Source organism: Rattus norvegicus, chromosome 20 (genome assembly GCF_036323735.1).
Source record: "Rattus norvegicus strain BN/NHsdMcwi chromosome 20, GRCr8, whole genome shotgun sequence".
Classification (NCBI taxonomy): Eukaryota; Metazoa; Chordata; class Mammalia; order Rodentia; family Muridae; genus Rattus; species Rattus norvegicus.
This window is the reverse complement of record NC_086038.1, coordinates 10,205,325-10,232,547: the sequence shown is the minus strand read 5'-3', so window position 1 is coordinate 10,232,547 and position 27,223 is coordinate 10,205,325. Positions and strand designations below refer to the sequence as shown.

General features: G+C 53.1%; 1 protein-coding gene across 1 annotated transcript; it reads right to left on the bottom strand.

Moving 5' to 3' along the window:
- Positions 1–535: 535 nt before the first annotated feature.
- On the bottom strand, positions 536–22,573 carry Pdxk (pyridoxal kinase). Its single transcript, NM_031769.2, has 11 exons — positions 22,370–22,573; positions 10,774–10,828; positions 8,812–8,916; positions 7,784–7,867; positions 6,208–6,254; positions 4,609–4,694; positions 3,683–3,728; positions 2,986–3,097; positions 2,053–2,189; positions 1,244–1,310; positions 536–1,025 (listed from the first exon to the last, which is right to left on the bottom strand). The coding sequence occupies exons 1-11, from the start codon at positions 22,454–22,456 to the stop codon at positions 913–915; spliced, it is 939 nt and encodes a 312-aa protein (NP_113957.2). The 5' UTR covers positions 22,457–22,573; the 3' UTR covers positions 536–912.
- Positions 22,574–27,223: the final 4,650 nt, after the last annotated feature.

Here is a 27,223-nt window from a genome sequence, read left to right as displayed (position 1 = left end):
GGGCCATCTCTGCCTCTCCTTCCCTGTCTGTGCAAACCCCTGTGCAGCAATGCACTGTCCCCAGCAGCATGTGGCAGGGACACTGCCAGCTGACAGTCCTGCAGGGCTGGGTGAGTGCCCACAAGAGCCCAGTGTGGCAAACTTCCCTCAACCTCCAAGCTGCCCGGCGCTCAGCAGCTCAGCCCTATGTTGGTCCGTTTCCTAGAGTTTGCTCCTGAGTTCCAGGAGGCCCTGCAGATAACCTGGGAAGCTCACAGATCCCCGGGAATGTTCTGCTACCTTAAAAGGTCCCTGTCACAGTCACCACGTGCCTGTGAGCCTACGTAGCCACACATGGGGCCATGAAAGCTTCCCACACAGTCTCACAGCTGCATAAGTGACATTCGGGGACACCCGAAGGGCAGCAGAGACACAGAGAAACTAATGCAGGAACAAGGGAAAGACCAGAATGGCGATGAAGATATTTGGCCTAATTCTCCCGATGCCAACGGTGAAGACCTAACCCAATTTTAGAGTCAGTGCCCACACAGGCAGAGTCTTTGCACAATCATGGATTGTGTATCCACAAGGGCAATGGCAGTCAGTAGCCTACAGAAGGGTCCAGAGGCAGCAGGCTCCCCTCCTCCACCTACCTTCCACATACCCATGAGTCAACATGAGGCAGTCAGAGGCCCAGAGCCTTTAGGGAAGGGGCCATGGGTCTGAATCACACATTTCGATGACGCCTTTGTCATTTTTTAAAAAAATAGCGCGTTGGCACATTTTCAGGACAGAGACGGTCTGAGACCCGACTCTCAGGGAGGAACACAATGTCAAGTTTCATCATGGCTCTAAGGCAGACTTTACAGCTTTTCACAGGGATGGAGACGGACACCTCAGCTCGGTGTGTGTCAGGGTGAGTGTGCACGGCCCTCACAGCACCGTGGCCTGCACTACGATCTCGGGGTCCTCGATGTCCTTCCTGCTCTGCACCATTCTCAGCTCCAGCTGAGCCGGGCTGGGCTTCTGTCCTTCTCCTGCTTCGGCTGCAGAACACAGGGAAGATCAGAGCAGGTGCGGTGGAACCTGAGACACCCTTCCTCCTCCCACAGTTCTGAGGTCCTGCTTCAGGAGGGGCTCCACACTGCCCCCTGCTGCCTCCCCTCTAACAGGCAGCAGGAGACAGAGGCTGGGAGGCAGAGCTTCCCCCTCCCTCTTGCCCACCTCCAGGGGCCACAATGGAAGGCAGAGCACTGACAGGTACCTTTTGCACACCGGATGGTCCTCTGCAGGACATGCTGCATGGCAGACACCGTTTTCTCACAGGCCACCTGTGGAGAGGACAGAGACACAGGTGACCCACCTGCTTAGCATCTCTATATTGAACACATCCTCAAGTACCAGCTCCCTCAGTCACCAGGGAGCTGGCCTCACTGTCCCTCACACCCACACTGCGGCTGGGCCCCCACTGGGCTGACTGCAGGACGGCCCTCCACAGAGATGCCTGATTTTTAGTGGTCGTGCTCAAAGAAGAAATGAGAAAGAAATTAGATTGAGAGATCTCAATCTCTACCTTCAATCCAATCATTTGTTCTCTCAGTGTTAGGAGGTAAAACTATGGAGATAAAGGGTGCACACAAGAGAACCCACAAACTAGCAAAGACCAGCTACAGAAGTGGCTCCTGGGTCACCAAGGAGGCACCCAAAAGCCTTCATGAGCCCAGGATTTTTGGTTGACTGTTGTGTGAGTTTTAATTTTTACCCTTTAATTTTTTTACAGTCTGAGGGTCAAAACCCAGGTCTCGTGTATCCAGAGCTACTCCATGATCTCCCTGGGTTGCAACTTTAAATCCAAGCCCCAGAGGCTGTTTCAGTGTCACCACTTCCCAAACACGGGAGGCATCGCTACAGACTTGACAAGAGCGGCTTCTGAGCCCAGGACCAACTTTACCTTCCCAAAGACCCTTGGCTAAGGCCCATGCCCAGTAACCTGCACCTCTCTCTCACAGTGAGAACCACAGTGCACTCTCTCCCCAGAGGGAATTGTGGGGAGGAGCAACAAGTACAACTGACCTTGAGGTTGTCGGGGTGTTTGTGTGTCCACGCCAGAAGCATGGCAGCGAAGAGGTCCCCGGTGCCCACGAAGACGGCATCCACCTTGCGCATCTCCATCCGGATGCGCTGGGTCACTGTGGAGCCATCAGGCTTCCCTGGGGGAGGACATAAGCAAGGTCACTGGGTCTGGGACTTCTCAGATGGACAAGGGTCAGAACCTGTCAACCCAACGTGTCCCCGCTTCTCTGAAGTGACAGGAAGGTCAACAATGCCTTTCCTTCAGATATCACACAGACAGGGTGTGGCATCCTTCAGTAGCTCTGGGACTCATGTGGACCATCATGACCACCCCCCATTGCCCCCACTATCCCAAGGGAGACTGAAACACTGGTCCCTTAGAAGATAAAGCCAGCACGGTGTTACACACTCAGTGTGCCAGGAACCGCCTGGATGCACCGTTTGTGTGCGTCTATGTGCATGTGTGCGACACACAAGCATTCAGATACACATCCCTACACCCTTCTGCATCCAGAATGCTCACTGGAGACAATGGGTGTGAACTTGGGGTTCCTGTCAGCCTGTGGCCCAGCTCCCTGCACTGTAACACTGTTTGTCCGACTAATTAAGGTGCTGCATGTATGAACAGTCAGCACAGCACAGCAGGCGTGGGAACTTGCCAATTCGGGCACTGCATGGATATCCAGTGAGTGGGGATGGGTGAGTTTGCTCATGTCCCCAGTACCCCACCCAGCCCCAGCTGGCTCCACAGAGGCCCGTCCTGAACCTGCCTTCTGTCTGTCTGACTCTCCTCAGGGGCAAGAGGAACTAGCCCCTGGTTGACCGTGCATAATCTTCCTAGTGAGTCCCAAGCATCCTCTGAAACCTGAATGCCATGGGCTCCGTAAACAAATGGGCCCAGGAGACTGGGGGAGCAGGTGGGACAGGACTTACTCATCCTCTGGCTTCCCAGCGCCATCAGGTAGTCGCTGCCCTTTGGGGAGGGCAGGTCAGAGCTGGTGATGACCACAGTGTCAGGACCCATGCGGTGCAACACATCCATCACCTGTCAGCAGCAAGGGAGAGAGTGTCAGCACAGCCACACACCGTGGCTTTTCCTGTCAGTCAAGCTTCCTAAGGGGACAGGGGGACAGGCCCTGGGAGGCCACTGCCCTCTCTGCAATGACAGATCCAGCAGCGAGGCATGACCAGGACCCTTGATGGGCTTCCAGAGAAACATTGCAGACCCATGGCCAAGCCTGTGCTCAGCCACTTTCAACCAGACCATTGGGAACGGACAGTGTAGAGTATGAGGAAGCGCGGGTCCCCACCCCAACTCCTTAGGACCTGGGAAGGTAATGATATCCACCAATGAGGAGCAAGCTTCTGTCCTCGCTGGCTTGTCGGGTTTTTTGATTCATTGTGTCATATTGTATATTACTGGCTGACGTGACCAGGCAGCCACAGGTCACAGAGAGGGCCACATGGTGGACTGAGTACAGAGCTGACAGAGGCATCGGTCAGTGACAAGGGCAGGGAGTTTGTCACACCCGATGTCAGAGCTCAGTGTCCCTCAGGTAATCATCCCTTCCTGAAGATGGGTGGGTGTCTCCTTCCCCGGGCATTAGGACGTGTGTGAAGCTCTCCTTACCGCAAATGCTTCTTCTTGGCTGTGGATTTTTCTGCCACTCAGCAACCTGGAACACAGACAGAAGTGAGCCAGACCCTACAATACAGCCATCCTGACCCCTGACCTACATCCTCCACAGAGAGCCATCATAGCATCTACTGGCTTAGCGTGGGAAGTGTGTGATTTAGAAATCCATTACATGGTGAGGTTCCAAACTGTGGTGATCCCTAAAGAGGACAGTAGTCAAAATCAATACCTATAACACCTTGACTTCCACCACAGCTCAGTCAGGTAACCCATGTTCTCGGAACTGTGAGGGTCCCGTCAAGCAATGCTCACAACCTGCCTGCCACAAATGACTGGCAGCACAGAGCCCTCCCTCGCTTGGGAAGAACTCAGGCCTGGGACCCTCAGCTGCTCAGTCTAACAGCACCCACCCATGGGTGCATACAGGGCTCGCAGGACCCTGCTCACAGAGCAGAGAGGCCTGTACCCAGCCAGTCTGGGTAACTGGCAGTTTTTCTGGAAGCTGGCTCTTTAGCTAGGCAGGGCCATGTGCTCTGTGCTCTGAGCACTGAGAGAGATCTGTGCCCTGCAGCTCCACCTGAGCTTCCCAGACACATCAGCCCTCAGCTGGTCATGTCCAACCTCCTCTCTCTCTCCTTGGAGCGTCTCTCCAGCAGGGAGGTACTGTGGGCCACAAGATCATGGACCAAGAGCCAGAGGGATAGAGTGACCGTCATTCCCTAGAGGCAATGGGAACCACAGAAGGTCCAGGTTTACAGGCAAGGGTCACATGATCAGTACAGTGCAGGCCAGGCTTCCTGAGGGCCATCCAGGGGCCTGAGGGGGCAGATGGGGGGCTGCCATGGCACGTGTGAGGACAGGCCCTGGGCTCTGCAGGGCTCCCTGGGGCATCTGGTCCTTCTGGCCACATGGTTACTTACTCAGCCTCAAACTGGTTGGGAGTGATGATGTCGGCCATGGGTACCACTTTCTCCCTGTACACGGGAAGCAGGTCCTGGGGAACGTACTGGAGAACACGGGAGACAAAGGAGGAGGCTCACTCACACGGACGGAGCCCAGCGGAGGATCCATCCCAAAGCCCAAAGCCGGAGGGAAGACCTGGCATTGCCACCGTGAGGAATACACAACTGAGGGCTTGCAGATCCGAGTTGGGGGTGACAGGGACAGAGAAGGGTGTCACCAAGCAAGAGAAGGGCCTGGGGCAGGGGGGGAAGGCCTCAGCTCACCAGAACAAAGAAGGGAGGGAAGGAGATAGGGGGCTAAGACACAGGACCACACAGGATGACTTAGGCGACACCAGGCCCTCAGGCCATGCCAGATGAGACTGGGGTCCACCTGGCTCTGGTGGCCTGAGTCTTGGGGTGTCTCATCTCCACGTATGACATACCTATGAGCCCACCAAGTCCTGGTCCTCTCATGGTTGATTTAAGTTATCCATGAAGAATTCCACAGAACAGTATTTCTCTTCCCCACCCCATATGATTTCTTACCCCATAGTCAGGCTGGCCTAGAACTCACAGCAATCCTGTTCCCTTCCACGTCCTGGGATTACAGGCGTGACTCACCAAGGTCAGCTCAGAGCTGTCTTTAACTGTTTCTTATTAACTCCATGCTGGGAATGGACCCAGGGCCTGTGCCTGCTGGGCAAGCATGGTCTATACCTCCAAGCTCCTTTATAAAAATTAGGATTCGGGCTGGCCTCAAGCTTCACTCTTCCTGCCTCGGCTCCCAGGTAACTAGAATTACAGATGTCCGCTGTCTGGTTCCTGACATCCAAGTCCCACACGACACAGAAATAACTGTCTGCTGCCATGATTCTTAACAGCATTTGTGTGAGGTCCAGGGTTCCAATCTCTGGCCTTCCAGTTAACATGGAGGTCCAAAGTCCTACCCAGATGGACACCCACTGGCTGGCCCAAACTGGTAAAGAGCTAATGATACCACAGGGCAACCCCTAGACTCGGGACTGACCATGGAATCAAGAGTTCTTACATAATGTGTTTGAGTACTAGCCCATCTCAGTGCCAGAGTATGTGAGAGGCTATGGGCTTGAACCCCAACATGTCTCCTCTGGAGAGAGGAATATAGTCCTGCAGTTAAGGGTAAATGGCTAGGGGGCTGGGGATTTAGCTCAGTGGTAGAGCGCTTGCCTAGGAAGCGCAAGGCCCTGGGTTCGGTCCCCAGCTCCGAAAAAAAAGAACCAAAAAAAAAAAAAAAAAAAAAAAGGTAAATGGCTAGCTGTCTCCCCTGCTAGAGTCTGCAATTAAGTGTTCAGGGAGAAACATCTACAACAGGAGAAACTCGTAGGATATTCCCTTTGGTGTCCACACCGGAAGGTTTACTAAACAGCTTGCCCACAGGCCATCTATGACTGCCATGGGACATGTGGACAGCCTATGCAGGCACAGACCGTACACACCTGCCTGTAGGGTGACCACACTGGTTTACCTGGAAGGGGACCCTCACTTGGCTCAAAGCAGATGACAGACCACATTAACAGCGGTTTTGCGTCCACTCACCATGGAGCCTTCTCCGTTCCACTTGTCGCCCATCACAGGGTCGCACACTGTGGAGGACAGAACATCTGGTCAGCAGCTGCTGTGGCTCCCAATGGCAGACATACACAGCTTTCTTCATTTTGCTTTTTGAGACAGGGTCTCAGTGCGTAGCCCAGGATAGCCTTAGACCCACAGTCTGCCTGCCTCAGCCTCCCACATAACTGAGAATGAGGGCATGCGCACACCGTGCCCAGCTCCACAACCAACTTTTTCTCCTGACTGACAGGCAGTTTTCCATAGTGACTGGCCTACCTCACATTCATTCACATCAGCAGTGCAGGGCTTCGAGCTCCCCACATCCTCCCAACACTTGCTGCCTCTATTTTGTTGCTGCTTTTGTGTGTGTTTATACACTATCCCGGATGGTGCAGCTTATTTGGTATGTACGAGTGTGTGACTGCATGTATGTCCATCTATACGGACATGGATATACATGCAGCCCGTGTGCAGATGCCCAGCAGGTCAGAGAAGAGCATGAGATCACCTGCCACGGGATTTACGGGCAGCTGTGAGCCACCAGCGTAGGTACTTGGAACTGAACTCTGGGCATCTGCAAGAGAAGTGTGTGCTCTGGTCGGATGACACATTCTCATTTTGTCCTGGCTGACTTTGAATTCACTATGTTGCTGGGATGACCCTGAACCTCTGACCCTCTGAGAACTGATATTACAGGCATAGTCCTCCACATGCAGTGTCTGTGGTCCTGGGGATCGAGCCCGGGGCTTCATGTATGCTGGGCAAACACTTTACCAACCGAGCCCCATCCCTAGTCAATTAAAAAAATATTAGTGCACAGGGTTACACAAGAACAATGTGTCCCCTAGAAACTTGCACTTTCTGCCAAGACAATTAGGTCCTTGGGGTCCCATCAATTCTCCATTGTTCACTCCTTTGTCTCAAGAACACATTACCTCAGGTCACCTGGACTGGCATCGTGCCCTCCCCCTGACCTGGCTGAGTCTCACAGCATTGTCCCAGGTTCCAGCACATTGCCTTTGGGCCTTGGTCCAACTGCATGGACAGAGCAATGGGCTATTGGCCCTCAGGGGCAGGTCCACTGTGCACATCTGGGAGACTGGTACTCAGGGTCTAGCCTTGGACTATGAGTCTGGTAACGCTGTGTCTGCACCATGTGGCACACAGACCCAGAGAAGCCTGGCAGGCAGGCCAGTGCGCCCCCCCCCCCGAAGGCTATGCAGACAAACAAGACATGATGTACCCACCTAGTCACCACCCCCCTCCCGCCCCCGACACCTTTTGCCCTGCCTGAGGTATTAACACTACCTTAACCTCTTTAAGAGCAAACCTCTCCCATCTTGGGCACTTGAGGCCTTCATCCATAATTAACCTCTCCTCATGCCCCCCATGTGAAACCCTAGGGTCACCCTGAAAACCTTCCCAATCCTCCTGATGAGTTAGCCACAGGCCTCTCCTTCGAGGTCTCTGTGTCAAGTAAGTAAGGCTAGGCAGTAAGGGAGGTGGCCAGAGGACAGGAGTGTTCTCCTCCCTAATAGAAGGAGCATGACAGGATACTAACCGTACACGAGTCGAGAGTTCTGTTGCTTCAGCTCCTGCACGATATCCACCACCATGCCCAGGAAGGACTTGTCTCTCGTGTAACCTTGGGAGGAAAAATCCAGGTTAAAGTTCTTAAAACAGGACACACTGACCCCCCTCCACCATCTGCTGTTACAAGCACCATGAAATCAAGTCATGCCTCTGTATAGGGACAGGCTAGACCCTGTGGCTAAGGAAAAGGTGTGCACACATGGACTCCAGGTAAGTGACAGGTGACTGAACTTTTTCAAGACATATCTTTCCAAAAAAAAAAATAATAATTGCTTGGTATGTATGCATGGGTGCGCATGAGTCCTCAGAAGTCAGGAGACACCGTCAGAACTCCTGGAGAGGGAGCCACCTCTCTAGAGATGGGAATGTAAATTCATAAAATATACAATTAAGGGGCTGGAGAGATGGCTCAGTGGTTAGAGCCCCGACTGCTCTTCCGGAGGTCCTGAGTTCAAGTCCCAGCAACCACATGGCGGCTCACAACTATCTGTAATGGGATCTGATGCCCTCTTCTGGTGTGTCCAAGAACAGCGACAGTGTGCTCATATAATTATAATAATAAATAAATCTTTTAATTCTCAGCAGCTAACATGACAGATCCCAACCGCCTATAACCCTTGCTGTGGTACTGTGTTCAGTTGTGTAAACATGGACACACACTTGCATCCCTACCCATCACACGCACGCGCGCGCACAAACACACACACACACACACACACACACACACACACACACACACACACACGCACAAACTAAAAGATTAGTAGTAAATACAACAAGAAACCTAGCAGGAATCTGGACCTATCCCTGTCACTGCAGCATTCCAACACCCTCCCTCCTCTCTCCCAGGATGCCACTCAGATGTGTTGGTGCCTAAGGTACACCACTACCTTCCAGAAGGAAGGCTGGAACCAGGAAAGAGCCCAGGGAGGTGAATCAGGTCTATCCCTGTCACCACAGGATGGGGACCCTTCCCTGGGGTCCGGGGACACTCACCAGTGAGCACGTAGTCATACTTGTTGACACTGTTTGCCTTGAGACCTTCGTACAGCGCATGCAGCTCCTGGGACGTCAGCACCTGGCCCTTCCAGTGGGCATAGCCTGCAGGAAGAAAACGCGATAAGTGTGGATGGGGGAGCCCAGGCTTCCCTGGTGGCCATCTCAGCTGACAACAGCCACCTCCCCTCCTTGAGGAAAGCCAGTGAGCTGGTCTTCTGAGGGCTGGCCTTAGCCCCAGATGGATGCTCTGGGCCCAGTACCTCAGAGGGATCCCAATACCCAAAGCCACCCTGTTCCTATACTGTGGGGGATGAACACTGGTCTCCCCCTTCCCAAGCCTGGTTTCTATCAACTCAGTCCAGGGCAGGAGAGACTCGGTGTCCCGGAAGATGGGACGTGGATAGGAACTCGTGGCCACACAGCTGTTTGTTTCTCTATTCATCAGGGCATCTCAGGACAGCCCGCCCAATCCCTACCCCTGAGCCCAGTCTGCCTCCCAGTCTCCTCTATGTGTTTCTCACCACCAAAGCCAACTTGCTGGGTCACTGTCACCTGACACCCCTAGCAGGTAAGGGCCCACCCTGTCCCCTCCCACTCTTTCTGTCTGGCTCTCCCATAAACAAATTAAATCACTACCCAAACAACTCATGGGTCAAATCCTAGCAAGAGACAAGCATGAACAGGTTTGGCCCAGACATATGCCCTTCTGCCTGCAGTGGCCAGGACCCCAGGCCTCTGGGACCCTTCTTGAGATGCAGGACACCTGGGCACTCACTATACAGAAATACAGATGCCAGGTGGGGCCAACCACTGAACTCTGAATTTCACCAATGTAGCTTTGTGTCCCTTCAGCATCTCCAGCCTTCCAGGTATACACACAGCCCCTAAGGGACTCAGGTGTTTTCAGTGCCTGTGGAGCACCAGATGGAGCACAGATCACCGTGATCCCCCACAGCATGGCAGTGATCCCACCCAGAAGGATGGAGATCCCACACAGCACGCTCCTCAGAACTGAACTCAGCCCTACTGTTCACACTCCGAGCCATCTCAATTAAACACACATAACAGTGCCCAAAGCAGCAGTGAGAGTCAAGGGGGGCCATGCAGTTCACTGGTGGCCCTGGGTCATCTGGGACTTCAAAGGCATGGGCACTGGTACTGAGCAGCCTCCAACATGGAGGCCCACTGTCAGCTCCTATCTTCCCTCCCTGTTTAAAACCCATTGCACTCAGAAATGTGTAAAAATCCTCTGAGCCTTTACCTCCTGCTGGTGACCAGCTGGGCTGCTCTGGGACACTCTGAGCTCCCAAAGTCCTCTTTGTGTCCAGAACACTGTCAGGACAGGCACTATGAAACACCCAAGTGGCTTTGTTCTCTTGCCAGCACAGAGAACAAGGAGAGCTACAGTCACCATGGACTCCAGAGGCCACAGGTCAGGGCTGTGGGGAGCACACTCTTGCCTCAAACAATTCAAGGGGCTTCCAAGGACAGTTCCCTTTAGCAATAAGCAGTGCTGTCTTTGGGTGTCCAGAACAAGACACGCACGCACGCACGCACGCACGCACGCACGCACGCTCCTCCCCTGTTGCTGGTACTGAGCCACATGGGGCTCTCCCATGCACAAGGTAGTGCCATAGTGGACACAAGCAAGCAGGCCACCAGCAGACCACAGGGGGACACAGGGGCCCTCGCTGGGACCTACCTGTTCAGCTCCCCTACCACAGGGGAGGTGGTATGAATGCCAGCTTAGCAGAGGGGGGGAAGCTGAGGTAGAGAGAGGTTTTCCTACCTGGCAGCTCCAGAACAGTGGGTGTGCAAATCAGCACGGTGTGACGGTACACCCTGTACAGAGTGACCCTTCTGGGATCCATCCCCCTCCCCACCTCAAGGAGTGGCAGCTACTCCCCCAGGGCCAGGTTACAGGCCACCCTCCCCAGGACGACCATCTTGAAATCCTACCTGTGTGGTTTGAAAACTGCACAGAGTTCACGGCATCAACCTCAAATCCCAAAACCTGCAGGACAAGCAGAAGAGTGTGTGACAGTGCCCGTCTGTGACCCCTAGAACCCAGAGCTGGGGTCCCCTCCACAGCTAGAGTCCCAACTTGAGGAGGGTAACAGAGGAGAGAGACCAGCCAGGTGGCAGGAGGGCCACAGGGTGGGAACAGAAGGCTCTGCCCAAGTCAGCCAGATGTTTGCACTTCAGGGCCACACATGCTTGACCATGGGTCATTTATTCAGTTACTCAGGGAAATTGCCCAAAAGGCCAGGGTAGAGACACGCCTCCCCCTTGCTTGCATGCATTGAAGGATTCATGGAGCATCCCTGAGGGCTCACTGGTGGTCAAAGAGAGCCCCTGCAAGCAGCTGTCTGTCCAGATTAGGGAACAGGGCCATGTCAGTTTCCAAACCACCACCCCTGAGGGTGTAGGACCCAGACCCAGCTGGGCAGGTCAACTCAACCAGCCTCTACCACACCAGCCAGCCAGCAAACTCTTCCTCCTTCCCTGTCAACCAGAGAAAGAATGTCTCAGGTCAGGGCTGAGCTCCCCAAGAGCAACCTCATTAGAGCAGCTTGCTGCTCTGAATGACCTCTCTTAGCTCCAGATGGGACCAATGAGCCTCCTGAGACACTGGGCAGAGACTGAGGCTCCATGTGGGGAGTTTCATCCTCAGAACATAGAGCAGCTCACTAAACCAACCAAGTTGTGGACCTCAGAGTCTACCTAAAGCTATCGCTGAGTGCAAAGGCCTTTTATTTTAAAGGAAGAGGCCATGCTGTTGCATTTATACAGTCAATAAAGTGCTCTCCATGTGAGCAGGAGGACCTGACTTCAATCTCTGCGATACACATTAAGAAGTCCTAGTTTGGGGGTTGGGGATCTAGCTCAGTGGTAGAGCGCTTTTGACTAGCAAGCGCAAGGCCCTGGGTTCGGTCCCCAGCTCCGAAAAAAAGAAAAGAAAAAAAGAAGTCATAGTTTGTGCTTCCGTGGTGCCTCACACCCTCGGTCCCAACCTTTGGGAGGCAGAGGCAAGGACAGATCTGAGTTCAAAGCCAGCCTGGTCCACCAAGAGACTTCCAGGATAGCCAGAGCTACACAGAGATACCCTGTCTTGGAAAACAAGAGCAAAACTAACAAGCCTAGTGTGGCAGCGTTGGCCCACAATTCCAGTGCTGGGAAGGATGCCTGGGGCTCTGTGGCCAACCAGCCTAGCCCAATTGGTGAATTTCAGGCCAGTCAGAGGCCTTGTCTCAAAAAACAAGGAGGGGGGGTTGGGGATTTAGCTCAGTGGTAGAGTGCTTCCCTAGCAAACGCAAGGCTCTGGGTTCGGTCCCCAGCTCTGAAAAAAAAAAAGCAAAAAAACAAACAAACAAACAAAAAAAAAAACAAAAAAAAAAAAAACAAGGAGGGGACTAGGGAGAGGGTTCAGCAGTTAGGGGTGCTTGCAAGCTGGGTAATCACGGGGACCCGAGTTTAGATGCCAGCACTTAGTGTAAGAAGCCAGGCCATCTGTACACACTTGTCACCAACTCCAGCTCCTTGGGGGATTCAGCCAGGGTCGCTGGGCTTGCTGGCTTCCAATTTAGCTAAGAAAGCATTTTCTCCAGGTTCAGGGAGACCCTGCCTCACAGGAACAGGTGGGGAGGGAGAGAAGGGGAGACTCCGGGAGACTCTTCTGGATTCTTTGATCATGCAATCAAGTGAGTGTACATGCACAGACACCTGGCTATGTTACATTCTCAGACACCAATGAGTCAACCAATCCCTTTTAAGGGTAAAGAGATGGAGAGTTACACTCAGTGCTGACCTCTGGGGCTCTCCCCATGCACACAGATGCCTGCTCAAATAGGGACCCCCTCCTCCACACAAATTGAACCGAAAGGGGCGAAGTTCTGTCTAGAGGGCCCAGACAAACCAGAAGCCACCTTTCCAGGCATGCCCTGTGTCGTGCAGAGCCAGAGAGCCTGTTTCTCCTGCTGCCTCTTCTACTTCGCTGCCTCCTCACATTTAGTATCTCCCTTTCTCCCTCCACCCCCCACTCACCACACACATATACCATTCCCCATTCATCAGGTAACCAGGGTTCCCCTTAGTCCCGGTTCCCATCCCCCAAGACAAGCCTCACCCCAAATCCACTCTATACCAGTGCCGGGGTCACTGAACAAGACCCTAAGGAAACACACCCCATAATGTAGATGCCACCAATAGAAGGGCCAAGAAGAGGGCCGGCCAGGGTGTGGAAGCCAAGGGCCCAGGATGAGGAGGAACTGGCCCAGTAGCCATGACTCTGCTGGTAAACAGAGAGACAGGACCCATCAGAGTCCAGAGCGACAGAGGTCAAGCATATGAAAGCCTCCTAAGACCTTTGCCAGAACTTCAGAGTAAACAGAGAGCTGAGTGAGGACTTCCCCCACCAGAACTCCAGGACCCACGAACAAAGAAGCCCCGTGAATCTGACCCGTGACAGCAGAGGGAAGAGATGGCAGTGACCATGGAGTGGCAGAAAACAGGACCCTTCATAGCACACCTTTAAAACCCCGGACCTGGGCTAGAGAGATGGCTCAGTGGTTAAGAGCACTGACTGCTCTTCCAGAGGTCCTGAGTTCAATTCCCAGCAACCACATGGTGGCTCACAACCATCTATTATGGGATCCGATGCCCTCTTCTGGTATGTATGAAGACAGCTACAGTATACTCGTATATAATAAATAAATCTAAAAAAAAAAACCAAAAAAACCCGGACTTGCCACTGAACTGAGAACAGGACCCCTGTTGAAGGAATCAGAGAAAGGACTGGAAGAGCTTGAAGGGGCTCGAGACCCCATATGAACAACAATGCCAAGCAACCAGAGCTTCCAGGGACTAAGCCACTACCTAAAGACTATACATGGACTGACCCTGGACTCTGACCTCATAGGAAGCAATGAATATCCTAGTAAGAGCACCAGTGGAAGGGGAAGCCCTGGGTCCTGCTAAGACTGAACTCCCAGTGAACGTGATTGTTGGGGGGAGGGTGGTAATGGGGGGAGGGGAAGCCATATAGTAGGAGAGGGGGAGGGGGAGGGGCTAGGGGGATGTTGGCCTGGAAACCGGGAAGGAGAATAACAATCGAAATGTAAATAAGAAATACCCAAGTTAATAAAGATAAAAAAAAAAAACAAAAAAAAACAAAAAAAAAAACAAAAAAAAAAACACCCCGGACCTGGGGTTGGTGGGATGGCTCAGTGGTTAAGAACACTGGCTTCCCTTCTTCCTGAGTTCAATTCCCAGCATCCACATAGTGGCTCATTACCACCTATACCTATAGACAGAGCATCTCTGTATTTAAAATACGTTAAGTAAATAAATTACAAAAACCAAAAAACTACAGTGTTTAAAGGGCACTGACTGCTCTTCCAGAGAGGACCCAGCATGCACCTGACGGGTAGCTCACAGCTGTCCACAACTCCTAGATCGGACACTCTAACATGGACATACAAGCACCAATGTGCGAAAGGAAAACAAAATAACAACAACCCCTGACCCTTCTGATACGAAGTGGCCTGGCTCACCTGCAGAACTTCCCGGACAAGGCAAGACAAGCCCAAGGGACAGCAAAACAGGGCACGAAGAATGAGAGACCAGGAGACAGAGCAACAGATATAAGAGACAAACCTTGGGAGGCACCAGGAGAATGACTGCCCTGGAGTGGTAAGGGGCGGGGTTCTGGGCGCTGGCAACATGCCACTCTCGGGGTGGTGGCGTTTGCCTTGTGCTAAGTCACCGAGCTCAAGGGCTTACAGTTTGCATCCAGAAACCCATCTGAGACTAAAGCCAGTATTCACCAGAGCAGCTCGGCAGAAATTAGCGGTGGTTTTAACCCAGAAATGTAAAAATGGCACTTCGCAAGACTCGTTTGCCTATTCCAGACTTCTGTGCACCGATATAGCTGTCAGCGTCTCAAATCCCTTAAAACTCTAATCCACTGTGATGGGCCAGGCTGGGAGCGTTGATGGCATGGGTCCCGAAATACCTGCCAAGCTATCTTTCCCCGCTCCTTCTGCCTGTGCTGATAATTAATCCTTCGGAGCGGGCACAGGAATCTGAAAGAGAACTGACTATTTTCTGCTCCGGAATGATGGCTCCCAGCCACTATGGCAGCATTTCCGTTTCAAATAAATGACTGTCAAAAGTGGTGGGTCAGTATTTCATGCATTTGTTGCAACATTTCCAGAATCCGTCTCCCAGAGTGCATATGCAAAGCTGGCTTTCCTCAGCTGAGAAGGCAAGGACAGACAGGGGCCTTGCTACCAGGTGAGGACTCTTCCTGTCAGCTCAGATCCATCCCCTGTGACTTGAGAGCTCACTTCCCTGCAAAGTAGTCCATTTTGCTTGAGTACTTCCAATGTAGCCCAGGCTGGCCCCAAACTCAGAGATCCGCCTGCCTCTGCCTCCGTAGCAATGTATCAAAACCTGAAGGGATTCTGGAGGGTCTGGCTTCCTCCACATCTCCATGGACTCTGACCTCATTCACCCAGCGAGCCTCCAACACCAAATTCACATCCACTACAGAAGGCATGAATGTCTCAGCAGAGATGCATACTAGAAAAAGCGCCTACTATTACAAAACTCAGAAGACCCAGCTCTAGCAGATGTAGAAGGTCTGGTTGACCTTGTAAGCCAACGAGGACTAATGCTGGAGAAACAATGGCACTGAGAGACAGCAGCTCTGGTTACCACAGCTGCCCGAGGTGCTGCTCCTCGGGGTCTGCCCCTCGGGGTCTGCCTCTCAGGATGTCCAGCAGGAGGCAGGGCTTCCAGACCTGCTGATGGATGAGGTTGGGGGCTGAGCAAACTGGACAGCATCGTTCTGTGGAGAAGCTTCAGGCTGTCCCCTGGGGTAAAGCACCCCACCAGAGCCTGTTATACTTCCTCCCTCCCACTATCGTAGCCACCAATGCCCCCAGAGGAGTGCAAGAGGTACCCAAGAAAGTGAAAAATCAAAACACAAGGGAAGCTTGTCTTTCCTGCTTCCTGCTGCCCAAGGCCGCCAGACCAGGCTCCTCCCCCTATCCCTCTTGTAACCCTCAGACCCCGCCCCGGCCTGCCTGCCCCGCCCCCTCTTCCCCTCTCCCCGTTTCGAGCAGTGACGTGTGTTGTGCTGGGGTGGCTGTCGTGGGCAGGTTGCGCACATCCCAGGGGCCCCTTGCTCGCCTCCACTACTGCATCACCAAGCCTCCAGCAAAGAGGCTCAGACAGCCTGAAGCCTCACAGCCAGATGTGGCTCATTTAGAGCAACGACTCAGCTAATCTCTTCCAAGGGAGGCAGAGCTGCTCAACACAGCAGGAGCCCGGTGAGCTCTGGAATATTCCAGTGTGGTTCTTCCACAGGCATCTAGAGACAGGGAGGAGGGGGCAGGCCGAGCCTCACAGGTGTTTCCAGCCCCGGACATCCAGTCCCAGGCTGATGTGAGGCTTAAACCTCTTTCACAGACGGGAATCGGCAAGCAGGCTGGGCAAGCATCTTGTGACTGTTATCACCCTGAGCATTCTAACAGTCAAAGGTCACACATGCCTTCCTGTCTCCCACCACTGGTCTCTGATCAGCCTTCTGATTCAGCCAAACCACCCTCTCTGCTCTCCGTGGTGAACTGCCACAGGACAGCTTGCATCACACACACAGCATCTCCCCTCCTACCTGGCTTACACTCCAGGTCCTACACCCACCCCCAGCCTGGCTCCCAGCACTTGCTGACAGAATTACAGTGCTAGTCAGGCATAGCCAGGGACCCTGTGTAACTGCTCAGGTCTGCCTGTGTTGGGCTGCAGTGAAGCCCTAAGGGCGGGGGACTGTGCTGAGCTCATTGTGGTATCCTCAGACTGACCTTGTCAGCATGCGATGCTCCCAGGTCATTCTGAGACTCGGTAACCCAAATATATGTTCTGGATGGTCACTGAGAAGCAAGCAGGTCAAGAGATGTCCTACCACTTCCTTGTCTGCCAGCTGGCCAGTTCTCAAATCCGGCTCAGCTGGGGGTGGCTGGGGGCTGCCAAAACCGCATTCCTGACCCCAGAGGAGTTGCTCAATATGGCCTTAGCTCACCCCTGGAGGCCACTGCCTCAAAACCGCCCCTGCTCTGGTCTAGGGACACTCTACAAAGGGTAGGGACACTCTACAAAGGGCGTGCGTGCACACTGCCCCCAGGATGAGCTTCCCTTCATGGCTTAGAGTAAGTAGTAGGCTCCCACCCATGGGACCTCACAACCACTCATAGCAACCGGCCTCTGTGTAGGCCATGCCTTGTCTGCCTCAGCGCTGTCCTCGGTTAAGCTTCCCGAGGGACTGCTTTTCCAGGAGGGAATTGAGGGTAAGAAGACAGGGCAGGAGAGGCATCTCCAGCTGACTCCTCTGTCACAGCCACAAAACTCAGAAGACCACAGCTACCTGCAGAGCTTGAGGACCCCGCTTCTCCCTCCTTTACAAAGGGACATCTTGACATCAAATATGCAGCCTTTCTCTAAGACCCTAAACTTGACCGTTTTCAGATTGCTCTGAAGGCAGGGTGCAGTCTTCTCTGAAAGAACATGGAATAGAGACATGACCCCCCACACACACATAAAAAAACATGAGCTGGGGGAAAAGAGAGAGGTGGGGGGGGTGAGGGTGGGGGGCTGAAGAGTGGACTCAGTGGTTAAGAGCACTTGTTATTCTTGCAAAGGACCAAGGCTGGATTCCCGGCACCCACACTGAGCCTCGCCACTTCCTCAGGCACCAAGCAAGCATGTGAGGAGCAGAGATATACATGCATGCAAAGCTCACACAAAATAAAATAAGTCTTAAAAAAAAGAGAACGTGGGGTTGGGGTTTTAGCTCAGTGGTAGAGCACTTGCCTAGGAAGCGAAAGGCCCTGGGTTCGATCCCCAGCTCTGAAGGAAAAAAAAAAAAAAAAAAAAGAACCAAAAAAAAAAAGAGAATGTGTCAAATCATCGTGCCAGGAAGACGGCAGACACTGACTCAGGAAGCCCACAGCACATATGTGTGCAGTCCTGTGTGTGCTCACATATATACACATACACACCCTTGAGACACTGAAGCCATTGGAGCTTCCCTCTGGCCTTTTGCAGGAGGAAGTGGGCTGGAGGTATAGCTGGGGTATTTATTCATGTATGAGAAAGGCCCCAGGCTCAACCCCCAGGGGCATTTAACAAGGATATTGGGAAGCCGGGCATGGTGACACACATTGTGAATCCCCAGGCTAGAGGCAGATGATCTGTGATTTTCAGGTCAGCCAGACCTTCATGAGACATTGTTTTAAAAGGGAGGGAAGAGAGGACTAAGCAGAGCTCAGTGCAGGCACGAGCTTGTTAACACTCCCAAGGCCCTGGGCTCAGTCCTTAGAACCACAGAAAACTAGGAAGCAAGACTAGGTTGTGCCTAGTAGATGGGAGGAGGCAACAAGATACACTTAATAAACCCTTCCTTTCCCTTCCCTTCCCTGCCCACCCTGCAGGCAGGAAGCCCCCTCTTCCCAGGCACTCTCCTGAGGCACAGCTGAGGGAGAAAGGGTTAGGCAGGAGACCAGGAGCCTGTCCCCACTGTCCCTTTCTTTACCCTCTTCCTGCCCTGCAAACCTTGAATTATCCACCTGGTGGACACCTCCTGTGTCTCTGGCCATGTGAAACCCTTGCCCACTATAGTCTGGCCTGGGGCCAGAAGCAGAAATGAACACAGGGGCAAGGTTCTGCTGCCTCCTTGGAGGGGTTGTTTATCCCCTGCCTGTGGGAGACTGGAAGGGTTGAACCAGGGACACTGGGAGCTCTGGGGAGCCAGGGGTGATGGTCCAGGTGTGAGAGTCTGTGACCCAGGGCAGAAGCTAGAAAGGGCTCCCCAGTCACAGGCACAAGTCAGGTCCAGCACCAGGGACTTTAGAAGCCCTGGTGGGGCTGGAGAGATGGCTCAGCGGTTAAGAGCACTGACTGCTCTTCCAGAGGTCCTGAGTTCAATTCCCAGCAGCTACATGGTGACTCATGGTGGCTCACAACCATCTGTAATGGGACCTGATGGGACCTGATGCCCTCTTCTGGTGTGTCCGAAGATAGCTACAGTGTACTCATATACATTAAAATTAAAAAAGAGAAGTCTTCATTAACAGCTTGGTGCAGGTCTGCAGGGGAGCCCCAGAAACCTCCCCAGCCATTCCTCTGGTATGAAGGGACAGTCACCTGATGCTGCAACTTGTGGACATCTGGGTCAGTCCCAGGGACGACTCCTCAGCCGAGAGGCCTTCTAGGATTAGCACTGGGACAAATTTCAGGGTTCCAGCCCAAGACTACATCCTCTCTTTCTAGCCCTGCTTCCCCATATTCAGGAATATGAGTGAGAGCTGCACTCCAGGTTGCATAGTAAGAATCCACACACATGGGTTGGGGATTTAGCTCAGTGGTAGAGCGCTTGCCTAGCAAGTGCAAGGCCCTGGGTTCGGTCCCCAGCTCCAAAAAAAAAGAAAAGAAAAGAAAAAAAAAAAAAGAATCCACACACATCCGGTGTCCAGCAAGCACAGCTCTGGACCTGGGGGTGCTGCTCTTGAAACAGCTGCTCAAAGGCTGGACAGTGCTGGCCCCAGGTCACCACAGATTCTGCCAGCGCCAGCCCCATTATGCTCACTGAGAGGCTCTCCATGCTGGAGTGTCTCCCTCCTCCATCTCTGCTGCTTCTCCCTACCCAGGGCTGCACAGGTGTCGTCCGCAGACCCTTAAGCACCCCAAGAAACAGAAGAGCCCCCTCCCCTGCTGCACCTCTCATAGGTTGCACAGCAGAGCTGACCCTAGATGTGGGGCTTGCAGGAGTTGACCCTGAGGGCACGAGCACGGGAGACCTGGTCCTGAGTCTTATCTGCTGGACAGTGGAGTGCATGAGGGAGAGATACTGAGGTGGTGTGAACACATTTGGCCCCCAGAGACTCATGTTTCAATGATTGGCCCACAGGAAGTGGCACAGGAGGTGTGGCACTTTTGGAATAAATGTGGCCTTGTTGGAACAAATGTGACATTGAGTATGTGGGCTTTGAGGTCTCCTAGTGTTCAAGCTCCACCCAGAGCAGGAGAGCCTCCTCCTGGCTGCCTGAGGAACAGTCTCCTTCTGCTGCCTTTGAATCAAGATGTAGAACTCTCAGCTCCTTCTTCAGTACCAAGTCTGTCTGCCTGGATGCTGCCATGCCCCACCTTGATGATAATGGACTGACCCTCTGAACCTGTAAGCCAGCCCCAATGAAATGTTTTCTAAGGGTTGCCTTGGTCATGGCCCTTCAACATCAATGAAACCCTACCTAAGGCAGGTAGCCTCCTCCCATCCCTCATCCCTTGCCATCCATGGCAGGCCTATTCCCTGTCACTCACAGGCTATGACACTCAGGACAGTGGGCCGGGCAGCAGGGCTGAGATGGCTCTGATTGCTGGGGTTGGAGGTGAGCCATCCCAAGTGCAGAAGAGTTAGCCACACCCTCACCTTCTCCACTCTAGGAGAGCTAGCCCTGCACCGCTCTCCTGGGTAGCACAATAGAGCCATCCCTGAAGGCAGGAGAGCCCTGCTCCGTGCTGGCTGCTCTAATGGATGGGCCAGCCAAGGCAGGGCAAGATAGCTCACCTCAGTGCTGTGGGTATAGTGGGCTGACCAGCTTAGATTCCTGTCAGGCCCAGATCCCAGACTTTGAATTGGCCCTGCCCCAGCATCTACCCCATTGGTGAACTGCTGGAGTATGTGAAGGAGCTGGTCCTACAGATCCAAAAACCGCAGGATCCCCATGACACAGGGCCACAATAGGAAACCTGAGGGGAGCTGCCCCAGTGAGATTCCAGTACTGATGGTATAGCAGACACCAGAGGCCCTGTACCAGACTGACTCATTGCATTTGCAAGCAAAGAACTGTGGACATAAGGATATATACTGTGGGACACACTGCAGCTTCCACAACAAGATTCCCCCCCCCCTTTTTTGTTCCACTGTTGCGGAGTGGAAGGATTGAGGTTGGGTACAGAGGGAGGGAGAGATGGGTGGGATTGGGGTGCATGATGTGTGATATTCACAAAGAGCCAATAAAAGGGAAGGAGAAGGGGGAATGAGGAAAAGAGGGGGGGTCTCCTCCCTTGAGCAGTTAGAACCCCATCCTGAATAAGGACACTGAGCCCTAGGTACAGTCTAGAGGACAGAGGACCAGGGGACCCAGAGACAGTATGCTAGGTGAAGGAAAAGCACTAGCAAGTGGGAGAGGCAAACACAGGACACGGGGCCTCAGAGGCCTGCACACCTCTGCCCAAGGTGAGAACAATGGTTAAGAACAGAAGCATCAAACCGGTGCATTCTGGGTAGAACAAGAATGGGTATACAAGGCAACGTGGGTGAAGCATGGCTTATCAACCAGCAAGGGCTCAAACACTGAGGAACTGCCCTTGCCTATGGACTTTGATCTCCTATGCTGTTCAGTAACAATCAATTCCTCTATTTTGCCCCGCAAGCATGCCTGATTCATCAGGACAGCCCTTGATTGTCCCTAGATGCCCTCTGGCCACCTGTCTTCCTTCTGGGTCCTTCCTGCAGGTCCACAGTAACCAGCTGCCCCATCCTAACATCTTCCAGGAGTCAGTATAGTGGCTGGACATGAGCAGAAGGGGAGTGGGGACTTGCCACCTTGTTCAGTGACCCGCCACAAAGGTACATGGCAGCAGGAGGCCACCACCTGGCTGGCCATGCCAGCCCAATCTTTCCGCTGAACTAGGCAGGCAAGAAGTGCCACCAGTCAGCTTGACATTACCTCTGGCCCCCATTCCAATGCCCACTGCACCCTGGTTGCCTCCAAGGGCGACCAGTCACAAGCAGGAAGCACCATCTAACAGAAATGATCAGAGACAGCCTCATTCGTTACACACCTCACAGGAGAGGCTCTGGGAAAACCGCAAGGCTCCAGCCCTTCTAACAAGTTGCTTCCAAAGCCAAACTCAGCAAACTGTGCTGTCTCTTAGGAATAGAAAAAGCGTGCGGGAGGTGCAAGGAGGTTCCAGCCCTATCTTTAAGTGGATGACAGACCACCCCAAGAGTTATCAGCGGACCCAAGCGTGGCCCAGCCTCCTCCTTGGTTCAAGCACACAGGATAAGCAGAGGCAGAACCTGGATTTCAGCAGAGAGTGAGCAATCACTAGCCAATGTGTCTACCAAGAAAGAGGCTGTCCGCGCTCCCCCTGGAAGGATCCTCCCAGCTCAGCATTTCAACGCTTCGGGAAGCCCCCGCCCACTGCTGCCCAGGCAGCCGGAAGCAACAGAGACCCTCAGAGACTACCGTGTGCGCCACAGCCGGGCAGGGGGTTTCGTGCCACCTGCATCACCCCACTGTAAGCAATACAGGGCACTCCACGCCCCCGGCCTGCGTGCACTAGGATCTGTCCGCAGCGCGCCCAGGGCGCGATCGGAACCCAAGGCTGGCGGCAGAGGGCCAAGGTCATTAATCGGAAAAGGCCAAGCAGAGAACCCGCAGACCCGCAAGAGAGCAGCCTGGACGGGTTACATAAGCAGTGAAGCGCGTACCTGCAGAGGGAACATGGCCGCTCTGTTGCCCACGTAGCCGCGGACAACATGGCTCTGGATGGAGAGCACCCGGCATTCGCCCTCCATGCCGGGAAGACCGTAGTGGCGCGTAGTCCAGGTCGTGTCAAGGGCTGGGGCTGCTCAGACTGCCGGATTGCTCTCTGCTCCCGGTGCTTTAAGCACGCGCAGGCGCTGGGTTTGGACCTTCTGCCCGCCTCCTCTGACCTCAACCGGCGGGCTGCTAACCCGCGAGTCCCGCGCGGCGAGGGGCGGGCTGAAGGCGGTGCCGCGCGCAGGCTCCGCCCCTCCGGGAAAAGGGACCCGGGGAATCCAGCCCAGGATCTCTGCGCTGCAGCACGTGGGCGCACAGCCCCTTTGCAGACCTTCCTCCCGTTCACACTCCCCAGCACGGTTCTTTCCTTACAACCCGTTCTCCCACTCCTTGATCCGCGGCGCTGATCTACCCAGGGGTGGCACACCCGGGAGCTGCTGTCCAAAGAGTTCCCACTGAGCTTCAGGGCCTGAAGACACTCAGAGATCAGTAGGACCCCTCCAGCCACGCGGCCTGCGCGGAATCCCGGACCCAGTAGCGCGCACAGGCATCTGATCTCAGGCTGCCCCTGAATAGAGAGACACGTGTCGCTTCTCAACATACCAGCGATCGTGTCTAGGCTCAAGTCTGCTCAGATTGGAAGCGTCTGCACTGATCTTCCTTTCTTCACTTCCTACCAAGTCCGCTCAGTCCTAGGGAAAGCGCAACTCTCTTCCTGTCCCATCACCAGATCTACACTTTGGCACTCCTGTGGTCACGGACATACCAGGTTCACAGATTAGTGGCATCTAAAGTTTGCAGTATCTTGGTGAGAGTACTGGGGACCAGATCTGTTCTGAAGAGAAAGGAAGGACCCACTTAGGGGACAGATCAGAAAGAGGAAGTGGTACTGAAGTTCAGTCGGTGGGGTGCATACCACGGCCCTAGCTTTAATCTCAGCTCTCGAAAAGGTGAAATGAGGAAACATATTGTAAGGAATGTTTGATTGGAATGAATCAAATGGAACATTGTAGATTGCAGGAATAATTAACTGCTTGCTGATAGTCACATTGACTGGATCCTTGGTTTGCGCTAAACATTGCTTGTACCTGATTCTTGCTTGCCTGGAGCAATGGTGCTCGCCTATAATCCCGGGATTTGTGTGTTTACTCGTGTGGGTGTGTATGTGTATAGACCTCTGGTGCTACTACTTAGAGGGGAGCCATTAACATTGAGCATTTTTTTCCTTTTTTAATAGTTTTTATTGGATATTTTATGTATTTATATTTCAAATGTTATCCCCTTTCCCCCTCTCCCATCCCCCATCCCTGCTCCCAAGGAGAGCAAATGTGTAGCCCAGGCTGGCCTCAATCTCGTGATCCTCCCGCCTCAGCATCCTTCAGCAGATCCTTCGGGCGTGCTAGTTTTTCTTTAGCTCTTTTTGAGACAGGGTCTCCTGATGTCTCTCTCCCTGACCCCAGGACTCACTATGTGGCCTTGAACTCAGAGATCCACCTAACCTGAGTGCTGGGATTAAAGGTGTTTGCTACCACACCTGACTCTGCCTTGATCTCTGGTAGGTAAATTCATTCTTCATTTATTTAGATATCCTAGTAGGACCTGGAAATTATCTCTTAAGTCTCTCTAGGCCTCCTGTCTCTGATTCCCCAGGGATCCACCTGTTTCTAATCCCTCGGGAATTCGATTACAAATTCTGTTCTTTTGTTTGTTTAGGCGAGGACTCCACTACGGTAGCCCTGGCTGGTCTGGAGCTTGCTCTGTATTCCTGGTTATTCACAGACCCACGAGAGATCTACCACTCTGCCCTCCCTGAGTACTGGGACTAATGGGGTGTGCCACCATGCCTAGCCCCCCAAAAGTTTTTAATTTACATTTTTATTATTTAATTAATGTGTGTGTGGAGCGGGGGTGGGCTATGTGCATTCAGAAAACAACTCCCAGGAATTGGTTCTCTCCTTCCACCGTGTAAGTTCCAAGAGTCCACGGATCCTGGTTTTGTGCCAAGTGCTCTCACCTGTTGAGTCAACTACATGCCCCGGATTACGAGATATTCTTAACCTTTGGCGTCTTCTTGATTCAGTTGTGGTTTTGGCTTGGCCTACTGGGCCGAGGGAGGGTTAGCAAGAAACTCTAAAGGACAGCTCTCGAATGGAGGCCGCTATCGCTGTTAATCAAATTAAAGGTGGCTCAGAGCTCATGGGTCCATGTGTCCCCTAGCCTAGGGAACTGTGGGACATCTATATGCACCTCAGATTCTGCAGGCCACCTTCAGACAAGCAGTGCGTGGAGCCCAGAGCTGAGCCTCAGTTCTCCTGCATAGGCTTGCCTCCTCGGTGGGTCATCTGAGGACTTGGATTTAGGAACTGAATGTGGACAGAGCTCCCTGGCACGAGGCCCGGGGAGCCCCTTACTTCCTTTCCTCTGCTCTCTGCTCTGAGCATGGAGCAGCCTCAGGCTTCTTACCACTCTGTGTTGGACCTTCTCTAGGGTGACAGGGACCGGGGTGGGTCCAGACTACAGTGTGATTCCAGGAGACCACAGACCAACTAGTATTTTCCCCCTCAGCCCCAGAGTGGTTCTCTTCAGCCAGGAAGTCGTCCCTGCTTTCTTTGCCTTAGCTCATTCCCTGCTAGGGTGGAGTTGATTTGTGGCAGAATTTCCCCACAGAACCTAAACTGATTTCAAAACTCAGATCCCCGCCTTGGCCTCCAACCTTTGGCGACAACAGTCACTGACTATGAAACCTACACAGGGCTTTTTTCCATGTGTCTAACAGACATTATAGCCCTCTTGGTGGACTCTGGCTGCCCTAAGGTGGTCCAGCTCCAGGGCAGGCTGTGACCTTTCTGTGGTAAGTGCCTTTGCTGATGGGCCGGTTACCAGGACTCCTTCAGTTTTAGCCACCGGCTCTCCCAGGAAGCTAGCCTAGAAAAGCCCTTTATTTCGGCTCTAGGTAAGAGATCCACTCACAGCAGGGTCTTTACTCAAGCTAGCTCAGCCCCCACAATGCACCGCCATCACGAGGAATGGTCTTGGTGGTGGGGGAGCCCCGAATGTCTATGGGACAAGGCTCTGTAGTAAGCAGCTAGCAGGGAGTACGTGTGCAAGCATCTAGCTGGAAAGCTACTGTGACCTTTAACATAATTGGCTGGTGCTGGAAGTCAATCATAAACTTAACTTCTGCTCCCCTCTGCATTGGTGGTCGTTAGGCTGGGGGTGGGCTGGTTTGTTGGGGAAGCAACCTGGAGACACTGGTCTTATTGAGGGTGCAACCTGGAAACGCTGGTCTTGTTGGGGATTAGCTTAGAGACTGGAGCTAGCCTCGGGTTTGTTGGTGGGGCAACTTGGAAACTAATGCTAGGTCCCAGCCTGTTAGTTTACCTGAGTTCAGACTCATGTCAAGGGCCCTAAAATGAAGTCTGAACTTAAAAGATTTGGCCTCCCAATAGCACCTCCCAACAAAGCACCATTCCCACGGATGTCCTGCAGCTTACCAAGGACAAACTGTCACCTAGGACCTGAGAGGTCAGGACAGTCTGAGGTGGCATCCATGATTGGGGGTTTGCACAGCAAGCAGACAGAGCCATGAAGGGAAATTTGTTATGTTATCCATTTCCGATTACATACTGTGTCTCTGTAAATGAAACGTGAGCCGAGCCGAAGTTTAGATCAAAAGCACAAGGCAACTGAGCCTGTGGTCCCAGCAGTAGGGAGGCCAAGACTGCAAGAGCTCAAGTCCAGGCTAGCCCAGGCTACCTCCGGAAGAACTATGTGGAAAACAAGCAAGCAAGCAAAAAGGAGAAGCCTCAAAGCTTCAGAAATTTTTTCCTGGGCAAACTGGACTTCCAAGTAACTGGATTTGTGTTCTTTGAGCCCTCCAAAGTTGCCAGAAGCTATGCCCTGGCTTCCTGTATTCACTAGAGACTCCTTGGGACTCAGCAGGACATCTCTCAGGCAGGAGAACACCAGCAGCCACCAGGCTTTGGCCAGCAGGTATGAGGACATGTGACAGTCACAGCCTGTCTTGTAGAAAGTGAGTACAGAGGGCCTCATTGGGCTATCCTGGAGCAAACACATCTGGCCCTTGCCAAGTACCAAGAGACACAGGAGAGACATTGAGGGTCTGGGGGCAGAGGCACACCAGCAGTGTCATAGGAGTTACAGTCTCCAGCCACTGTCCCTGCTGGTCCCTCCATTTTTCCATTTTCCTGGTAGATACTTTACTTGCCCACTCACTTAGGATTTTAGACTCTGACCATGTAGCCCTGGCTGTCCCAGAACTCACAATGTAGACCAGGCTGGCCCCAAACTCAGAGGTCAGCCTACCTGTGCCTTTGCCTCCCCAGGGCTGGGTTTAAAGGTGTGCACCAGCACTTTTTTTCCCTGTTATTGACAGGATTACTCTGTGAAGCTCTGATTACCCTGGCAATCACTATGTAGCCCAGGCTAGCCTTGAACGTGGGGCAACCCTCCTGTCTCAACTTCCCAAGTCCTGGGATGACAGGCATGACTCACTGGCGTAGTGGGCACATTTTATAACAAACAAACAAAAAAATGGGTGCAGAGACATAGACCTGTATCTCCCACCCTCAGGAAGCTGAGGCAGGAGGATGCTTGAACCTAGGAACTCAAGGCTAACCTGGGCATCACTGTAAGACTAACTTGAGGTACAGTGGGGGAGGGGAAGGCAGAAAAGGAAACTGGCAAACTATGACAATTGAAGTTTATTCTGAAATACCAAACGGTTAGCATCTCAACGAGTAACCCATATAAAAAGTGGAGGTGACACGCAGCAATGCTGC

Excerpts from the sequence above, each read along its gene's own strand:
- Pdxk (NM_031769.2), bottom strand. The coding sequence starts at position 22,456 with ATGGAGGGCGAATGCCGGGTGCTCTCCATCCAGAGCCATGTTGTCCGC. Across the intron at positions 10,829-22,369 it reads CGGCCATGTTCCCTCTGCAG|GTTTTGGGATTTGAGGTTGA; the intron begins GTACGCGCTTCA and ends CTTGTCCTGCAG. Across the intron at positions 8,917-10,773 it reads GCAGTTTTCAAACCACACAG|GCTATGCCCACTGGAAGGGC; the intron begins GTAGGATTTCAA and ends TTCTTCCTGCAG.